Here is a 16,229-nt window from a genome sequence, read left to right on the forward strand (position 1 = left end):
TTGCTTTTTAAAAGAGAAAAAAAGAGGAAAAATTAGGTGTCAGACTTAAAATAATTGATTATGCACAATTTGCTGATTTGAGTGCATATGACCAACAACTACTGTTTAAAAACCATCTTGCTCTTCAGACTCTGTAGTCAAACCATTTGATATCATAAATATAAAAATACTACTGGAACTTCTCCCTGTCACACACAGGTCTTATTTAAAATTAATATTGTTTGTTTTTAAGAAAAAACTGGAAAGAATTTAACATGTCAAGAACATGTTTGCGGTATTAAAAATTTATTTCTTAAGAAAAGTAGAAATTTTTATTAATTTAACATATTTTCCATTCAAGAGAATGTATAATTCAATGTGTGCGAGATTATTTCTTCTTGGCACCTCAACTGCATTTTTTTCTAAATAAGAAGTGAAGAATTTGGAGAAACACAGAGAAAATTATATCCACAAATGATGTCCATTATACCCAAAGTGTGAAGCATATGGAGTGTTTCTCAGAAATGTTTTGCCCAAAAAAAAAATTCAGCATATTTTAGAGTAAGGTGTGTTTCCATCCCTTTTATCTTTCATCCATTGGAGAACCATGCTTGGCTGTCTGTCAATGAGGCTGTTTCCACAAGCTGACTGATGCTTATTGGCAGCATAATGAACAAAGCCACACCACACTCCCTACAGTGGTAAGAAACCTCTATTGTAAAACGTAATTTATTGCCAGTTATATTAGAATATTACATTTTGATGCAACAACAACAGACAATTTTTAAATTTTAACCTGGAGCTTCCTTGGAGCAAACCAGAAGTCCCTGACCCTGTCTGAACACCGCTGAGTTGCAGGACAAGTACCAAGAGAAGTCAGCTCTCCCTGTACTGGTGAGGCCATACCTCAAGTCCTGTGCCCAGTTCTGCGCCCCTCAATTCAGGGAGGGCACTGAGGGGCTGGAGTGTGTCCAGAGAAGGGCAATGGAGCTGGGGAAGAGTGTGGAGCATTCCCTCTATTTGCTTCCTAGACTTTAAAAGAAAGATGAGACACCACATTCTCTGATGTTAAAGAACCATCACTGAAAAATCTGAAGATTCATGCTTTCCATTACATGGAAAAAATGTTCTGCGACCACCTGCATCTGTACCATGGCTGTCAAATTTTCAAGCAGTCTTTGTAATAAATAGAAAAGCAAGGGCAGTGGTGATGCACTTTCCCTTGTGTTAGCTATGTAATGTGATATGCTTAGAAAAATATTAGGCCATGGGAAATCACTTAAGAATGATGTTCCCTGTGCATTTGTTTCCACCCTCACAAAGTGGGGGGACAACTAGTACCAGCTCTGAGGCTTTTTCACAAAAGGTATAATACTGAAATCAATTGCATTAAACTCAGTTGGACTTGTCCATAAATCTCTAACAAAATAAAATGGTTGGGAGGCACAGAAACAAGCCAAGGTTATTTTTTTAAAAAGGTGGCCACGAAGAAATGCACAATCACATTTTACGCCTAAATTGCAAGATTTTAACCTTCTAGGCATTTATTAAGGTAAGTTTAATGCACTAGGATTTTTTTATGTCCCTTTAGATAGTTAGAAGGACATATTATTCTGTACCCATGAGAGAAGAAGTCCTCAAGCAAATTGTTTCCAATACTTTTGAGACTGCCCCAGATGACACAGGAATGGATTACTCAGGAAAATTTCTGTGTGTAACAGAGAGATAATTCTTGACTATTTAATTACAGTGTATTTTTAACAGTTTACACCCTATGTGAAATCTAACAAAAGAGTATTTTCTGGAAGAAATTATTACAATTTCCCCAAAATTACCGTAAGTAAGCATTTTTGGCTGACAATTCCATATCGCTCCCAAAAGCTACTATAAAGTATCATGTACAATATTAACATCAATGCCCACCTTACAACCTTTGACAAAGTATATAATTGCTAAGATGTACAATTTAAATACCTTCTATTATGACATTTAAGTAAGAATAGCAATTTAATATTCCGTCCACTTCAAAAGGTATGCATGAGGTCATAGACAATATATTACCACTGGATTGCACAATTCAAAATAACTACTTTTGCAACTTTTAAGTACATGAATAGTTTTGCATTAATTTTCAGTACTTTAAGAACTTTGTATTGTTATGATGGATTTTCACTTGCACCCAATACTGAAACTAAAAACACCACCAAAACTCCAACCCATCACAAACACAAAAATTATATTTTTAATCCACAGAGCTTTTTGTCATGACTAATGACATCTTGAGGATGTTTCATGTAGGTCTAATTCACCAAAACCTCTTAAGAGAACTACAACAACAAAATCCCAACCTAAACCAACCTCATAGCTAGAACTATTTCAGTCACTGTATTCCCAGAGTGAACTTCAATTGGCTGCTTTTCACAAATGTGACTCAAACCCATACACAAACAAATTGCACAGGACAAAGTGAGACGGCAATGAGCCTGAAAATATAAACTATCCATTACATAAAACTGATTTAGTCCTTTTCAACAGGGCCAATAGGCATAAACGAAAAATGCAGGGTTATGCTGAACACAGCAATCTAAGCTATTTTGAAAAAGCAGTTTGTATTTTTCAGCTAAAAATATCTCCCAATACTCACCAAGTGTTGCAACACCTTTCCTCATATTTGTATTTTCGCTTATTTGACATCCAGAATGTATCAATTTGCTTCAATAATTTCAGCCACACATCATAAAAACAATGTCTATACATTCCACAATGTGAATGAAAACCTAGAAGAGCACAGACATATAATACAATTACCTGAAGCGAGCATTATTTAGTCTAAATTTTCCCACTTAAAATACGGGCTATGAAGAAGGCCCCACAAAATGTCCCGTATGCCATTTCATTATTATTTTTAATTTTTAAGGAGAATATATGGAAGGGTCTACCAAGCCTCTCGGGGGAGGAAAGGTAACGATGAAGCAGATGATGACGACACTACAAGCTTTCAAACTAGAGACATATCACCTACGCGCGGTTAATGCTTTGTAAACACAGTAATTTCTAATGACGAGTAAATACGTAAGTTAAAGTTCAGAATTATAATCGCCTCTTCACACTCAGCCTTGAAAAGAAGCGCTCCCATATTTCTTGGAAAAAAGCTATACACAGTATGCTTATCTTTTAAAGCTACCAGTGGCCTATCCTTTAAAGGTGGCCTATGGCGACGCCTGACACAACAAACGGAGCGATAAAATCGCGTGTGAATTACCGGGCGCCGCTCCCGCCCGGCGCCGCCCCGCGCCCGCCCGCCCGCCCGCGCTGCCCCGGAAGCGCTCCCGCCGCCGCCGCCGCCGCCTGCGGGAACATGGCCGAGTCGCCGGAGGAGGTGGCGGTGCTGGTGCAGCGGGTCGTGAAGGACATCCGCAACGCCTTCCAGCGGAACCCACACATGTGAGTGCGGCCGCGGCCCGGCGGCGCGGAGGGAGCGCTGCCCGCCCTCAGGCCCGAGCGCGCTCCGCGGCCGCCGGCGGGCGGGGCGCGGGTCCCGCGGGGCCGCGCCGGGGCCGGGGCCGGGGCCGAGCCCAAGGTCACGCCGTGAGCTGCCGCGGGGACCAGCCGGGTCTCCTCCGAGCGGGGGGGCCGGCTCCGGGCGGCTGCGGTGGCACCCCGCTGGGGCAGGGCGCTGTGTCTCTGTCCTCGGTGCTCTCCTGCCTCCGCGGCTTCTGGACTCGCTCCGGGAACCTGAGCCCAGGCTGGAGATCCGTGCGGCTGCGGCCGCAGCCCCGCGGCCACAACCGCCCCGCCGGTAACACGTACCGAGTCGTGGAAACCAGCGGGGGCTCCGCAGTCTGTAAGCGAAGGATATGTTTTCAAAGAAAAGTTGCTGAGTGACCTCTCTCTGAACTCGATGTTTGGCAGCGTTAAACTCGTCGCACAGGCGGGATGGGGCTGAGCCTTCCCGGCGGGTGGGCCAGCCCTGCCGAGCCCCGCAGGAGCCACCGGGTTCTGTGTTTGCCTGGAGCAGAGCTCTGGCATTGGTAGGAACAAACTTTAGGATAGAAACCTCCCGAATTGCGCTTTTGGACAAACAGGTCGGTGTGGTGAATGCCACCTTCAAATCCCTATCTGTTGGTGGAAGTGGTAGTGCTTTTCGTTGTGTGTTGTTTTGCAGAAGACAGAATGGCTATGAAAATGCAAACAACAGTAATTGCTATCTTGTGACAATAACATTTAACCAGCAATCTGCGGGGCAGATGGCCTGTTTTATTTTTCAGAGTTTTTGAACAGCCTTGAGACCCTGTTTTAAGTGCCTCCCATAATTCTGTTTCCCAGATTATATTTCTCCAGCCTTTAAGACACAAACTAGGGAACTATATGCAACTCCTTGTTGGTTATGGCAAATAAGGTAGCACATAATTAATAACTTCCTAATTTAGGTGAGGTGTATTTGTGTCTGCTGGAAACTCTGCAGTCTCTGAGGTGGCGGCCTATTAATCTGTTCCAGAAAGTGATAAGCTAAACAGTTGCATAGGAAAATTTTATGGCGCTTAATTTATCCCTTTGCTTGACAAGACAAGATTAGAGTAAATACCCTCATGTTTCTCTAAATGTAGTAAGCAATTTGGGTGGGCGGCCAGGTTTTAAAATGCAGCATATGGATGCTGCTTAAAAAAAGGCTGCGTTTTTCCTTGATGCTTCATTTTTAGGATGTGAAGCATAATGTGCTGTAAATGGCCAGTATTTATGAATGAATGTTCTGGTTTTTTCATAGCTCTTACTCCTCTGCCAGAATTCCATATTGGCAGCAAACTTTGAGATGGTGTTTCTGAAGAATTAGCTGCTATTGCAGTTTTCTTTCTTAGATGCAATTTCAGCGATGAAAGTAGGCTACAAGGGCTGTGCATGCTGAGACTGATGCACTGTGATGTGCTTCAAGTGAAAAAGTACAAGCTGCTTCTAGTTTATCCCTTAAAGCAGGAAAATTGACAATTCTGTCTGCTAGATTTCTGAAGTGGTTGAAACTGCTTGGAATGGGACTCTGCAGGCCGGTGTAGGCTGTGGGTCCTTTGCTGAGCTGCCTCTGTGCCTTGGGAGCACCCAGCTGTAGCCATGCTGGCTGGGTCTTTTTGTGTATCTGCATCGTGTCTTCTACTGGTCAGCTGCAGTTCTTGAATTCCTGAATTGGTTGGTGTCCTGAATTCAACATCTTACAGATCCAGGTTTGAATTATTTTATGTGGGAACTGCCTATCTTCACTGAAAATAAGGAATCTCTTACATGCATAGTGTTTCTATTCACTTTCCATACTTCTATCCCCTTCTCACCTCTTTTCCAGCATTTATTGACCCTTGTCAATGGCTGCTTGTACACCTTAGTGTCTGTCAGAATGGATGTTTTGTTTTGGTTTAAAATAGAATCAGCACTAAAGAGCGTGTAAAAATAAAATTTTAGACTAAATGTAACGTAGGATTGTTGTTTCTCTTTTTTTTACTTTAACTGAAATTTGCTGCAAGACTATTTTTTTAAGATGATCTTCTAGCTAAATATACAACTCAAAATTCTTTTTGCCTTTTCTCTCTAATAGCTCCATTTATTTCCTGTTGGATAACTGTGTCAGCATACTAGTTTCCAATTTTGTAAGGCTTCTTTTAAATTTTTAAATTAAGGGAAGTATTTTTACCCAGTCTACCAAGGAAATCAGAGAAGGTCCCTCTACATGGAGAACCTGAAGACTCATAATGGTAGTGTCACACTAAGTGCTTCCTCTCCTTGCTATACTGTGGTATTATGGTTTTGTGACAGAGGGAAGTTTTTTCCTATCACAGCTTTGAAAAGTTTATGGCAGGTTGCCTGTTGGTTTATTGAATGGATGAGTCAACAGATTGGGACTCTTGAAACAGGTCCAGCAATGTCTTGTCAATACTGTTCTGTTCTGGCTAAGGTTTGCCCTGTGGACCAGGTCCAGGGTCTCCCAGATGTCATTTTGCACATCTTCTCTGGTCTCAGCTCAGGATGAAGAAGCTCTGTAATGGCAGAAGATTTCATGATAACTCACCTAAAACCTAAAATTTTGTGGAAAGTAAATGTAAAAGTGCTAAATAACTTCTAAATTTCAGGAGACAGTATCAGAAAACTGGGAAATCTTGGGAGAGAAATTGAACCTTTCTTTAGACTAATGATACAAAGACCAATTAGAAGCAGCCCTCACTTGGTATCTTCTTCAGTATTGTGAGCATTTTGCACCAGTCACTGGACCTAAGTACAGGCATTGACCATTCTGCAGTGAGTTCAGGCAGTCTTGTCATATGAGCAGGCACTGTTTCCATCATATGTTTTGCATGGTCAGTCACTTCATTTCACAGGCACTAATTCAGCAGTGTCTGCAGGCAAGTCCTGCTGCAGAGGCTTGCTTTGGGTGCATGATGGAGAAGACACTTCAGGCATTCTTGACTAGTGTCTCCTGGTAGACTTGCTCTGTTGCTTTGTCCTTCTGCAGATTTGAGGAACCTTCAGAAGGACAAATAGATGGTGGCCTCAATAAATTGTTTTGTGAGATAGGCACCAACCTCAGATAAATCTACATCCCTGGTATTTGGCATTGTGAATTCTGTTGGTTCTCAGGAACTGAATGCAACATGATTTCAGAACCACATGAATCATCAGAAATGATTTTATAAAATAATAAAATACCAAAGTGTTGGAGGAAAGATTGTTACCAGATGACAAATCCTGGTTTGCATCTTCGCAAAAATTGAGTAGTTACCAGATAAAGCATTTTTTGTGTTGCACTTTATCTTAGTACATTTCAGTGTGCAGTGGGTTTAGTCCTATGGTGATTTTGACTATCAGAGTGCATTCTGAAGTGTTTCAAGCTGACTTGCCAGCTTTGTGCAAACCATACCTGTCTGTCATTTTGGTCTGTTCAAAGGAGCATTGTGAAACTTAGCTCACCCAAGTCAGATTTTTGCATTTGGTAATAAATAAAGGTGTGGGTGTTTGTTTTGTGGGTTTTTTCCTCTCCTTGCTGTTTACCTTTGGTATACTGTTTGTAAGTTGCAGCTGGTAGGTTCTTATGGTAATTCACAGAGTTAATTGGCCTACCAGTGCCTGACTGCATCTTCGTTGCTTCTGGAGACTTTCCTGTTCCTGTATTCAAGGCCAGGCAAAGTTTGGCCCAGGACGGGTTTAGTGTTCATAAAAGAAAGACCCAGCAGTACATAAAAATTTCAGGCTATTAAGATACTGTATTGAAAGAAGCAGACAGGAGTGTCATTTTGGGTTTAATCTTGCTTCTTGAAGAGCTTAGCTTGTGTTAAATGGAGCAGCACAGATAAGGATCTTGGTTTGATACCCATTTCTTGCTTTTAGTGGGGAAAGAGAATGCTTTTTTCTTCTCTCTGTTCTTGGCTGACCAGGGAAGCTAAAGGGACCTGAATGTGTTTTTGGAAACAGAGCCACATGATTTGCAAATGTTTTACCTTGAGTTCACCTTGCCTGTGTTTTTTGTGGCTTGTGATACATGTTTTGATGTATGGAAGATCAAATCTGTTTTCTGAATAAGCAAATATGTTCTTAAACAAGCACACTGTGCCACTTTTGATTGCCTCAGTAATAGTCCGGTGAGGACACAGAACTAAATCAACATGCTCAGAGTACCCACTAATAAATTTTATTTAAGATAATTTCATTGAGGTTGAGGAGCTGACAATTGAAGTTTATCTGTAAATCTTGTATTACAAAGAGTTTTAAGATGGAGAGTTTGTTTTCTGAGATCACAAGAAATCTTTTTTATCCTTCTTGAGTTCTGAGGATTTCCCTCTTTAGCAACAGCTTTTTCCATTCAGTGGGAGTTGGTGGAGAAATGATGCATAATGGAAAGTACAAAATAATGTTGCTTTCTGTCCAAGTGTGAATCCTGGATGAGCTGTGTTTATTTTTAAGGAGCTGCTATTCAGTTTGCTTGAAAAACCTGATGAAAAAATTAAATATGGTATGGCCCATTGAAACTAAACAGCTGAGTCTCTTCTGCTTTGTTTGCTGGTACAAATGTTCATGTTTGTCACTGTTGTTTTAAAGGCTTAAGTTTCTTGTACGGAGTTATCATCTAATCAGACTGGCCTCTGTGTCTCAATTCTTCCGTCTGTTGATGATGTTGCCTTGCATAGGATAATGAAAAATGGGACATGTGGAAGTGAGCATATTCTTCTGCGTGATCTTTAGTTTCAGAGCATCTGGTCATGCTGCTACAGGGCACAGCTGGGTAGCTTTTGGTTAGTCAGGTGCCTGTACTAGATGGCATGTTCTGTTTATCTTGCTGAAGCAGTTGTTAGAGCTCTGTCTCATATTTATTACAAAACCAGGGTTGCTTGTATTGATTCAGCTGAGTTAAACTGTTTGGGTGATGGTCTAAAAACAGAAAAAAGGGGGCCTTCATCATCTAGGATCTTTGTGAAAATCAAATAAAACTTTTCAGATACCAGATTTCAGTAAAGATGAGGTAAAAAGATGATGGAGTATTTGGTTGGTAAGCATTGCCAGTGTGCTCTATTGAGAAAAATAATTGTCACCTACTGGAAATATGCTTAATTATCTTTCTTTCTGTTTTTTAAGAGATGAAATTGGATTAATACCCTGCCCTGAAGCCAGATATAACCGGAGCCCGATTGTCCTGGTAGAAAACAAGCTTGGTGTGGAGAGCTGGTGTGTGAAGTTTCTTTTGCCATATGTCCACAATAAACTTCTCCTCTACAGACAGAGAAAACAGTGGCTGAACAAGGATGGTGAGTTCTGAGTTGGAGAAGAGTATATTACATGATTTTTAGTGCGCATTTTTTATTTATCATAAAATCATGGAGTTAGGAAAAGAGCTTTAAGATCAGAGTCCAGCCATAAACCTGACACTGCCAAGTCCAACACTAAATCATGTTCCTAAGTGCTGTGTTTGTATGTCTTCCAAAATATGTCTGGGGATGGTGACTCTAGCACTTCCTAAACAGCCTGTTTCAATTTTGACAGCACTTTCAGTGAGGAAATTTTTCCTCATATCCTACCTAAACATCTGCTGCAGCCTGAGACCATTTTCTCTCATCGTGTAGTTTGTTAGGTGTGAAAAGAGACTGGCACTCACCTGGCTACAATCTCCTTTTATGTAGTTTTGGAGAGCAGTAAGGTTCCCCCAAGCCTCGTTTTCTCCAGACTAAAGACTTCCAGCACTTCTTTGTAAGACTTGTGCTCCAGTTGCCCTTCTCTGGGCTTACTCCAGCACTTTGATGTCTTAGTGAGTACATGGAGATGGTCACTGATGTGATCCTGCTGGCCACACTGTTGTGATCCAAGCCAGGATGCCCTTGGCCTTCTTGCCCACCTGGGGACATTTCTGGCTCATTTTCAGCTTGTTGTGGCTAACACCCCTGGGTCCTTTACCACCAAGCATCTTTCCCCCAGCCTGTGGTGTTGCTTGGCATTGTGACCCAGGGGCAGGACCCATCAGAACCTCATACAGGTAGTCTAGACTCATCAATCCAGCTTGTCCATATCCCCCTGCAGAGCCTTCCTACCCTCCAGCAGATCACTCCCACCCACAGTGGTATAATCTCCAAACTGACTGAGGGTGCCCTTGTCTGGTTCATTTTCCCTTCCTAATGTCAGTTGAACCTGTTATGGAAGAAATGGTGCTTACTAAGGAGAGCAGGCTTGGATTGTGTATCTTAACTTAAACAAGTTTAGGGTCATTTGAAAATAAAATTTCTTTCGCTCTTGCCCTAACTGGAAAGGTTAGAGACAGACAAGTCATTTCAGTGAGTTATTTGAGGAAGTGATGTTGATGCAAAAGGAATTTTCTCCTGTTTTCCTGAGTCAAAAGAAAAATGTGGTGGTATATCTGTATACTGTAAGAAGTGAGTGCAATGTGTTTCAGATGTAGAGGTACCAGAATTCATTAGTCCCCACAGCTTGATAATTGTAAAGTTTTATTTCCATTCTCATGTCTTTGTTTTGGTTTGGTTTTTGGTTTAACTTGCATGAAAAACTCTTTTGTATATGTTCTTTAAAAAAATTCGAAATATGAATTATGAACAGGTGTGACATAGGAGTTATTTCTTATAAGGTGTCCTGTTCAGAGTAAGAATGAAAAAGAATAACCAGTTTATGAAACAAGTTGTTTGTTTATTGTTGCAGTATCTTCTAAATAACCATTGGAAGAAAGAAAAATTATTATTATGCTGGGCTTCTCAGTATCTTATTTCTGTTGGTGTTTTCTCTTGTAGAGACTTCTTTCTAGTATCTTTTACCTGCTATGGTATTGTTCACATCCCTCAGAAAGAGAGATATCTGTTCTGTTGAAGGGCACCCTGTGACCACTCAGAGTTCAGATCTTTAATGACTCACATGCAGCTGGGTTTCAGTTTTGGACTGTTACCGTATTTTAATTTTTTCTGTTTACGTGTAACTAACCTGTCCATAAAGCACTGACTGTGTCCATTTTGATTCAAAATGTGTGGGATTGTCTTCCCCTCCTGAGGCATACCAAACAGCCACCATTTATTCAGTTGGGTTGATTGCTACAGCAGAGCCAGTCTCCCTGACTGTTTTATGAAATAGTGAGTTAAAGAATTATGTTTTAAATAGTTCACACATGATGAACCAGATGATAGCACACATCTGGTGCAGACTCTAGCACCTAGTTGTAACTAACATGGTGTTATTACTAGGTAAGTTTTGAGAGTTTTGAGTGTAGATCTGTGTAGATCAGGAGATGATATCTGGTCAGTAGCATTTCTCCTTTGATACCTACCATCCACTTCTTTAGTATTTTACTGCTGTAGCCTGTTTGACTGTGAGTGGATGATGCCAGCTGTGCCCTGATGCTCATTGAAGTGTAGTGTACAGCACAGTCAGGTGGTGTTTGTCAGGTCTGTAAACGTGCACTTGAACTTCTGCCTTTGGAGGTGATCTGGAGAAAGAAGATTGAGGTCTTTAGTGGATCTTGGAGTGGGAGCATTCTTAAGGTGGAGAGCCTGCTTTTGTCTACTTAATGGTGGGGTCTAGATTAGCTGAACATGCTTTGATTTGTTAAACACACTTTGATTCCTTATTGCAAACATATGCATGTATAATTGCAAGCATTTTGGAAAGCTGGTAGCATGAAATGGCAGACAGGGCAGATCATGACAAGGAGTGTCCTGTCATGCCCATTCTCCTGGCAACACAAGAGTATTCCACTGCTAGCTGTACACCTTGGATGGCACTGGAGTAACAGTGCACCGGCTTGATCCTTTGAATTAATGACCCTTCAAAAGAGTAGCTTAAAGAACTTGAAGAATTTTTGCCCAGTGTTGCTGGGTATGACCATTGATTGTGTTTTATTTTTGTCTAACAGATTTTTTGTGTGTGTCTGTGTCGTTGTGTTTCCCACACTGCTCCTACAGAGTTGATGTCATGTCGCTATATAATTATCTATGAAAAGTATTTTGTGGACTTTATAAATTTCACACTGCCTTTTATTTTTACATCATTTATTTTCTTGAATTTTTTTTTCTCATTACAGACCTCTTTAAAAGACTCTCTTCCTAGGGGATGTGTATTGCTAACTTAAGTATCTTCCATTTTTTCTTGGTCTTAGTGGTTTATGGTTGGACCTATTAAGACTAGGATCTTTCTGAGAACAGCCACCAACCTGCTGCTGCTGACTTTCTCAGTTTTGATAGAAACTGGTGGTTGTGACATCATTCCAAATTTGAAATTTGTAGTGCAGACAACTACAAAATTCAGTATACAGAGCTTTAATACAGGGAATATGATTAATGTTGACTGACACATAGCTAAATACAAACTTTAGCATTTAAAGGGTTGAACCTACTAGCGCAGGCAATCTTAGCAACACCAGTGGTTCTCATTGCAGTGCTTTTGGAGGTCTGAGGTAGGAGTTTGTGATGTGTATTGTTATTAAGCTGCAGATCTTAAGCAGGGAGACTTCATTTTTGGTCTCAAGTGTTACTGTAAAGTCTAACCGTTGACATTTCCACACAGAGAAAAATTTCTTGTTTCAAGCCAAACTACAAACATTGATATCTGTGTCAATTTTTGTGTGTCTGAAGACAGCTGGTAGCCCTTACCTGTGTGTTAGCACCCTGCTCCTTTAACACCAGTGCAGGTGCTTTGTTGTGATGCCTTCACACCTGCCAGTGCCACAGGGATGGTGTCTGTGGTCCTCTGCTTCTCTCACAGGTGAAACCTTGCAGAATCCTTCCTTGCAAAATGCAGCTCAGAAAACTTTCAGTGAATACTGCAGTAGCGTGGATTTTAGACTAGAGCCTGCAACTTGTTTGGCTTTCTTTTGAAAATGAAACTCCCTTCTGCTTTTTCTCTTCATTTACAAAAGTCAGTTTCAGATGTATGAGAAGAACTGGTCTACAGCATTTTCATGTCTGCTGAGGTTTTCTGTAACCACTGTTAGACACAATCAGGTCCTTCATGTTAGAACACTGTTTGTAAGGGAGTTTAGTGTATTTTACTGTAATTGAGTTTCACATTTGATTAAAGGCTTGAGCAGAAACTGAACTGCAGTGGTGGAGAGAATGAAGGTGGAAATCTTTCTCAGGTGGGCTTAGAGACTCTGCCAAGAGATGTTATGGTTTTCTCTTAAGTATTTTCAAGGATTTGGCTCCAGATTGCTTTTGTGATGTGCAAAAGTGCATACTTGGAATGTGGCAGGGTATTTGTGTTCTTTTGCATCTAGTGAAGAGATTGTTTTGTCTATTACTGCTTCAGAACTCAATTGTATGTTCTGTTGAAGCTTGTTATAATCAGTGATTGCAGACGTAGTCTCTACTCACCTCTTCTGTTTTGTTTGAGTCACTGTAAGCCCTTTAAAATAGAACAGAGGAGAACTGCAGCCTGATTTAAGCATCTGCTTTCATACATGGTATCTGATATTTTTTTTCTGACACCATCCTGGAAGAAGAAGGTGCTTTATAGTCATTCATTGATAGGTTATAGTTACAGTTTCTTTTGGATACTTGGAATCCAGAATCATGACTGCTACTCCTGCTATTATTGGAGTTCAGGAATCTAAATCTTACAGTATGGTTTTATCCTTTCTCCAATATTTGTTAAGTTTATGCGTGCATAGTATTTATGTTACATCAAGGTGGTTTTCTGAAATTGTTACAAACTGCTCCCAGAATATCTAAAAAAGGACACAGCCATATTTAAAGGTAAGCTAAAACCATATTGTTTTATTTGTCCTTTTGTTGTTTAGGAGACTTTAATGTGCAAAAGGACATGTTCAGTGTGAGCACCTATAATGCAACAGTTTGCCTGAAACATATTTAGTAGAAAGCAATTTTAAATTGTAAATAAAATATGTTGGGTTTTGTTACTAACACGGGGGAATAATTGGCAATTACTATCATTGTGTGCCTAGTCTGTCATAAGACTTCCTATTAAAAAGTGGCTCAGAGGTTCCTCAGTTGTGCTATTTTTCTATTAAAAAGTGGCTTAGAGATTACAGAATTCTGTCGTTTCACATTTCTGGCACAGAATCCACAGTTCATGTATCTTCATCTGTGTCTTACATGAAAGAACATTGACATGAAAGAACTGGGCATGACTTGGAGATTTTACTTTTATCTGCATCTTTCTTTTGATAATGTTCAGGATGCAATGAACCTCTGTAATGGGAAAATGGACAAAATGCAAACAAATTCTGTTTAATTCTGGACTTGACTGGGTGCTGTTACAGACCCTTGAGATTACCAGAGTGGTCATGTTAACTGGAAATCATGACTAAGGAAGCTGTATTGTCTAAGTAGACTTTGAAAATTTTTTTCTGAGAAGTATTTGAAAGACTGAAATAGGCTATAATAAATTTTGCTTGATGTGCATATAACATGTACAGTGGTAGTACCTAATAATTGCTAAAATCATTATTGTAGGTAAAATGGAAAATGTACATGGGAAAAAAATCACAATTTTAACTGTACCTCCTTATAAAAATGGTGTTTTCGTAAATGTTCCAAACTAATTTTTTAATGTAAAATTGAAACAGTAGCCACAAAACACTTAGCAGATGTTTAATTTTATCTATGTTTGATTTTGTTTATGTGTTTTTATTAATCCTGGTTACTTGAATTTGGATAGTCAGCTGCATAAAATTAAATGTGTGTTGAAATACTTTGCTGGTTCAGGAATTGGTAAACCAAGGAATAGTGTTTGTTCATTCAGGCAGCAAATAAGGAAGAAGCTTTGCATGTATGAGAAATATTTATTCCTTGGCAGCAAAGAGGGGTTTAACTGAAACTTGTGAAAATTGAAAGTTAAATTCCTTCCTTGAGACACTTTTGAAAACATTACAGCTTAGTGCAAAGTCAACAGTACACTAAAGAATTCCACACCCCACCACCCATCACCCCTTGCATTATATGGTGGCTTAGCATGTTCCTCATAAGGAAGAACATAATGGAAAATACAGAATTTTTTTTGTTGGACATAACTGATCAATCAGACACACAGTAACATAGGAAGGTATTTCACTTTTAAACCTAAGTATTGACTCCTGTTTCAAAGATACATGAGGCTGTGTCCCTTTGCATTTTGAATTAATTTATGTCCCGTTACGGTTGAATTTCTTAACAGTTCATTTTGCGGTCATTAAGTGCGATAACCAAAGATCTGTTTCCATGAGATACCATCCTTTTTCCTTCAAGTAATGAAGGAAAACCTCTTATGCTGGGAATCACCTAAGTGCTATCTAATTAGTATGTCAAATGCAGGGTGATTAGGAGAGAATGTAGCCAAATTTAATTGACAATAAAAGATTGGGTAGTTGCATTCATTTTTTATGATGTAGTTAAAAATAAGTGGAATACATAAATCCATAGTGTGCAGTGCTTAAATGCAGGGATGGCAGCAAATATTTTGGGTTTTACGTTGGGTTTTTTATTTAATTAGTATTAAAATTTCAGTCTGAAGCGTGTCACAATTTATTTGAAGTGTTTTCTGTACAGTTCAATAGGGAGTGCTTTTGCAGTCCTCGTTCATAGATGGGTGTTTCATATTTCAGCTATAGGTTTTTTATAGTGTGTGTAATTTTTGTTACAGTATGGTATATGGCAGCCATCTGCAGCTCAGACTTGTTCTAAAACAGTAGGGTATATTTTTACTTCTCTATAGTATTTAAGAGTCTTTGAATTTTTTCTTTGAAGAAGTCTCTGCTTATCATATATAGTGTGTGAGGTTAAAATCACTGAATACTTGAGGATTTTATATAATGATTTTTCCTTGCTGAAGGCATACACATTATTGGTTCATTATTTTATATAATGAAAAGGGAGGATATGGCAGATCTTGTTCCCCCATCAATTAAGCTATAATTTATTCTGGAATAAGAGCAACATTTTACAGAGGTAAAGCAGGCAAAGCAGAGAGACTTTGAGGAATGAGAGGGAGTAAGGGACTGCAGTGAGATCAGTGCTGTGTGAAAATCATTACTGATCTTAATGTCTCTTTTTCTATTGTTTTAGAGCTGATAGATATCACATGTACCCTGCTACTGCTGAACCCCGACTTCACCACTGCTTGGAACGTGAGGTATGTTGCACTTAAAAAATGCAATCAAAAGACCTGGGCCTTACATGAGTCAGCTGAAAGCTTTGTTTCAAGTGGTTATTAGTGATGCAGCAAGAACTTGTCTAAGCAGCTAAGAAGTGCTGAAGGAATGTTAAAAATCTCTTCTTTCCTATATATAGCAGGTAGTTTGAGACTGCCCTTGTTTGGCTTTTGTTGGGTGGGTTTGTTTGTTTGTTGGGGGGGGGGGGGTTGGTTTTTTTCGGTTTTTTTTGTTGTTGTTGTTGTTTTTGGTTGGATTTTGTTTTTTTTTTAATTGCAGGCTGAAGATTACAGTGCTGCATATGAAGGCATGTTTGCACCACATTTTTAGGGTGTATAAGTCCCATTGAACTACCATTCCTCTTTCCTCCTGCAGTTAACGAGGGTAGTGCTCAACTGCTGTATGCTGTGTGTATTCATTGTTCTCATTTTTACCTCTCTTTGAGCTCTTTTGAGATTCCAGCACAGTTTGCTGCCACTACCAGTACAGGCTACCAAAGCTCTATAGATACACTGCAAGAGAGGAGGAAAAGTTCTCTACCCTTTATTTTGATCACATTTCCCCCCTCCCCTCTCCTTTTTGTACCTATTGGATTTAGTATAGATTGATCATTAAGAGCTTCAGAACCTGTCTGGGACTCTTAATGGAA

At 39.8% G+C, this 16,229-nt stretch overlaps 1 protein-coding gene and 1 long non-coding RNA gene across 3 annotated transcripts in view; one reads left to right on the forward strand and one right to left on the reverse strand.

Annotated features, from left to right (window-relative positions):
* Positions 1 to 673: 673 nt before the first annotated feature.
* Positions 674 to 3,080, reverse strand: LOC111945503 (uncharacterized). The gene is made up of 2 exons (XR_015280697.1): positions 3,002 to 3,080; positions 674 to 2,756 (listed from the first exon to the last, which is right to left on the reverse strand). It is a non-coding gene; the product is annotated as an uncharacterized LOC111945503 (long non-coding RNA).
* A 110-nt stretch (positions 3,081 to 3,190) lies between these two features.
* PTAR1 (protein prenyltransferase alpha subunit repeat containing 1) overlaps positions 3,191 to 16,229 on the forward strand; it is a 33,040-nt gene continuing 20,001 nt past the window's right edge. For both annotated transcript variants that reach the window (XM_086868440.1, XM_086868441.1), the window contains exons 1-3: positions 3,191 to 3,423; positions 8,584 to 8,753; positions 15,495 to 15,561. In XM_086868440.1, the coding sequence (XP_086724566.1) occupies positions 3,191 to 3,423; positions 8,584 to 8,753; positions 15,495 to 15,561 (470 nt within the window). The remainder of the gene's footprint in view (positions 3,424 to 8,583; positions 8,754 to 15,494; positions 15,562 to 16,229) is intronic.

The sequence above is a fragment of the Cyanistes caeruleus genome, chromosome Z (assembly GCF_971803275.1).
Source record: "Cyanistes caeruleus chromosome Z, bCyaCae1.hap1.1, whole genome shotgun sequence".
Lineage (NCBI taxonomy): Eukaryota > Metazoa > Chordata > Aves > Passeriformes > Paridae > Cyanistes > Cyanistes caeruleus.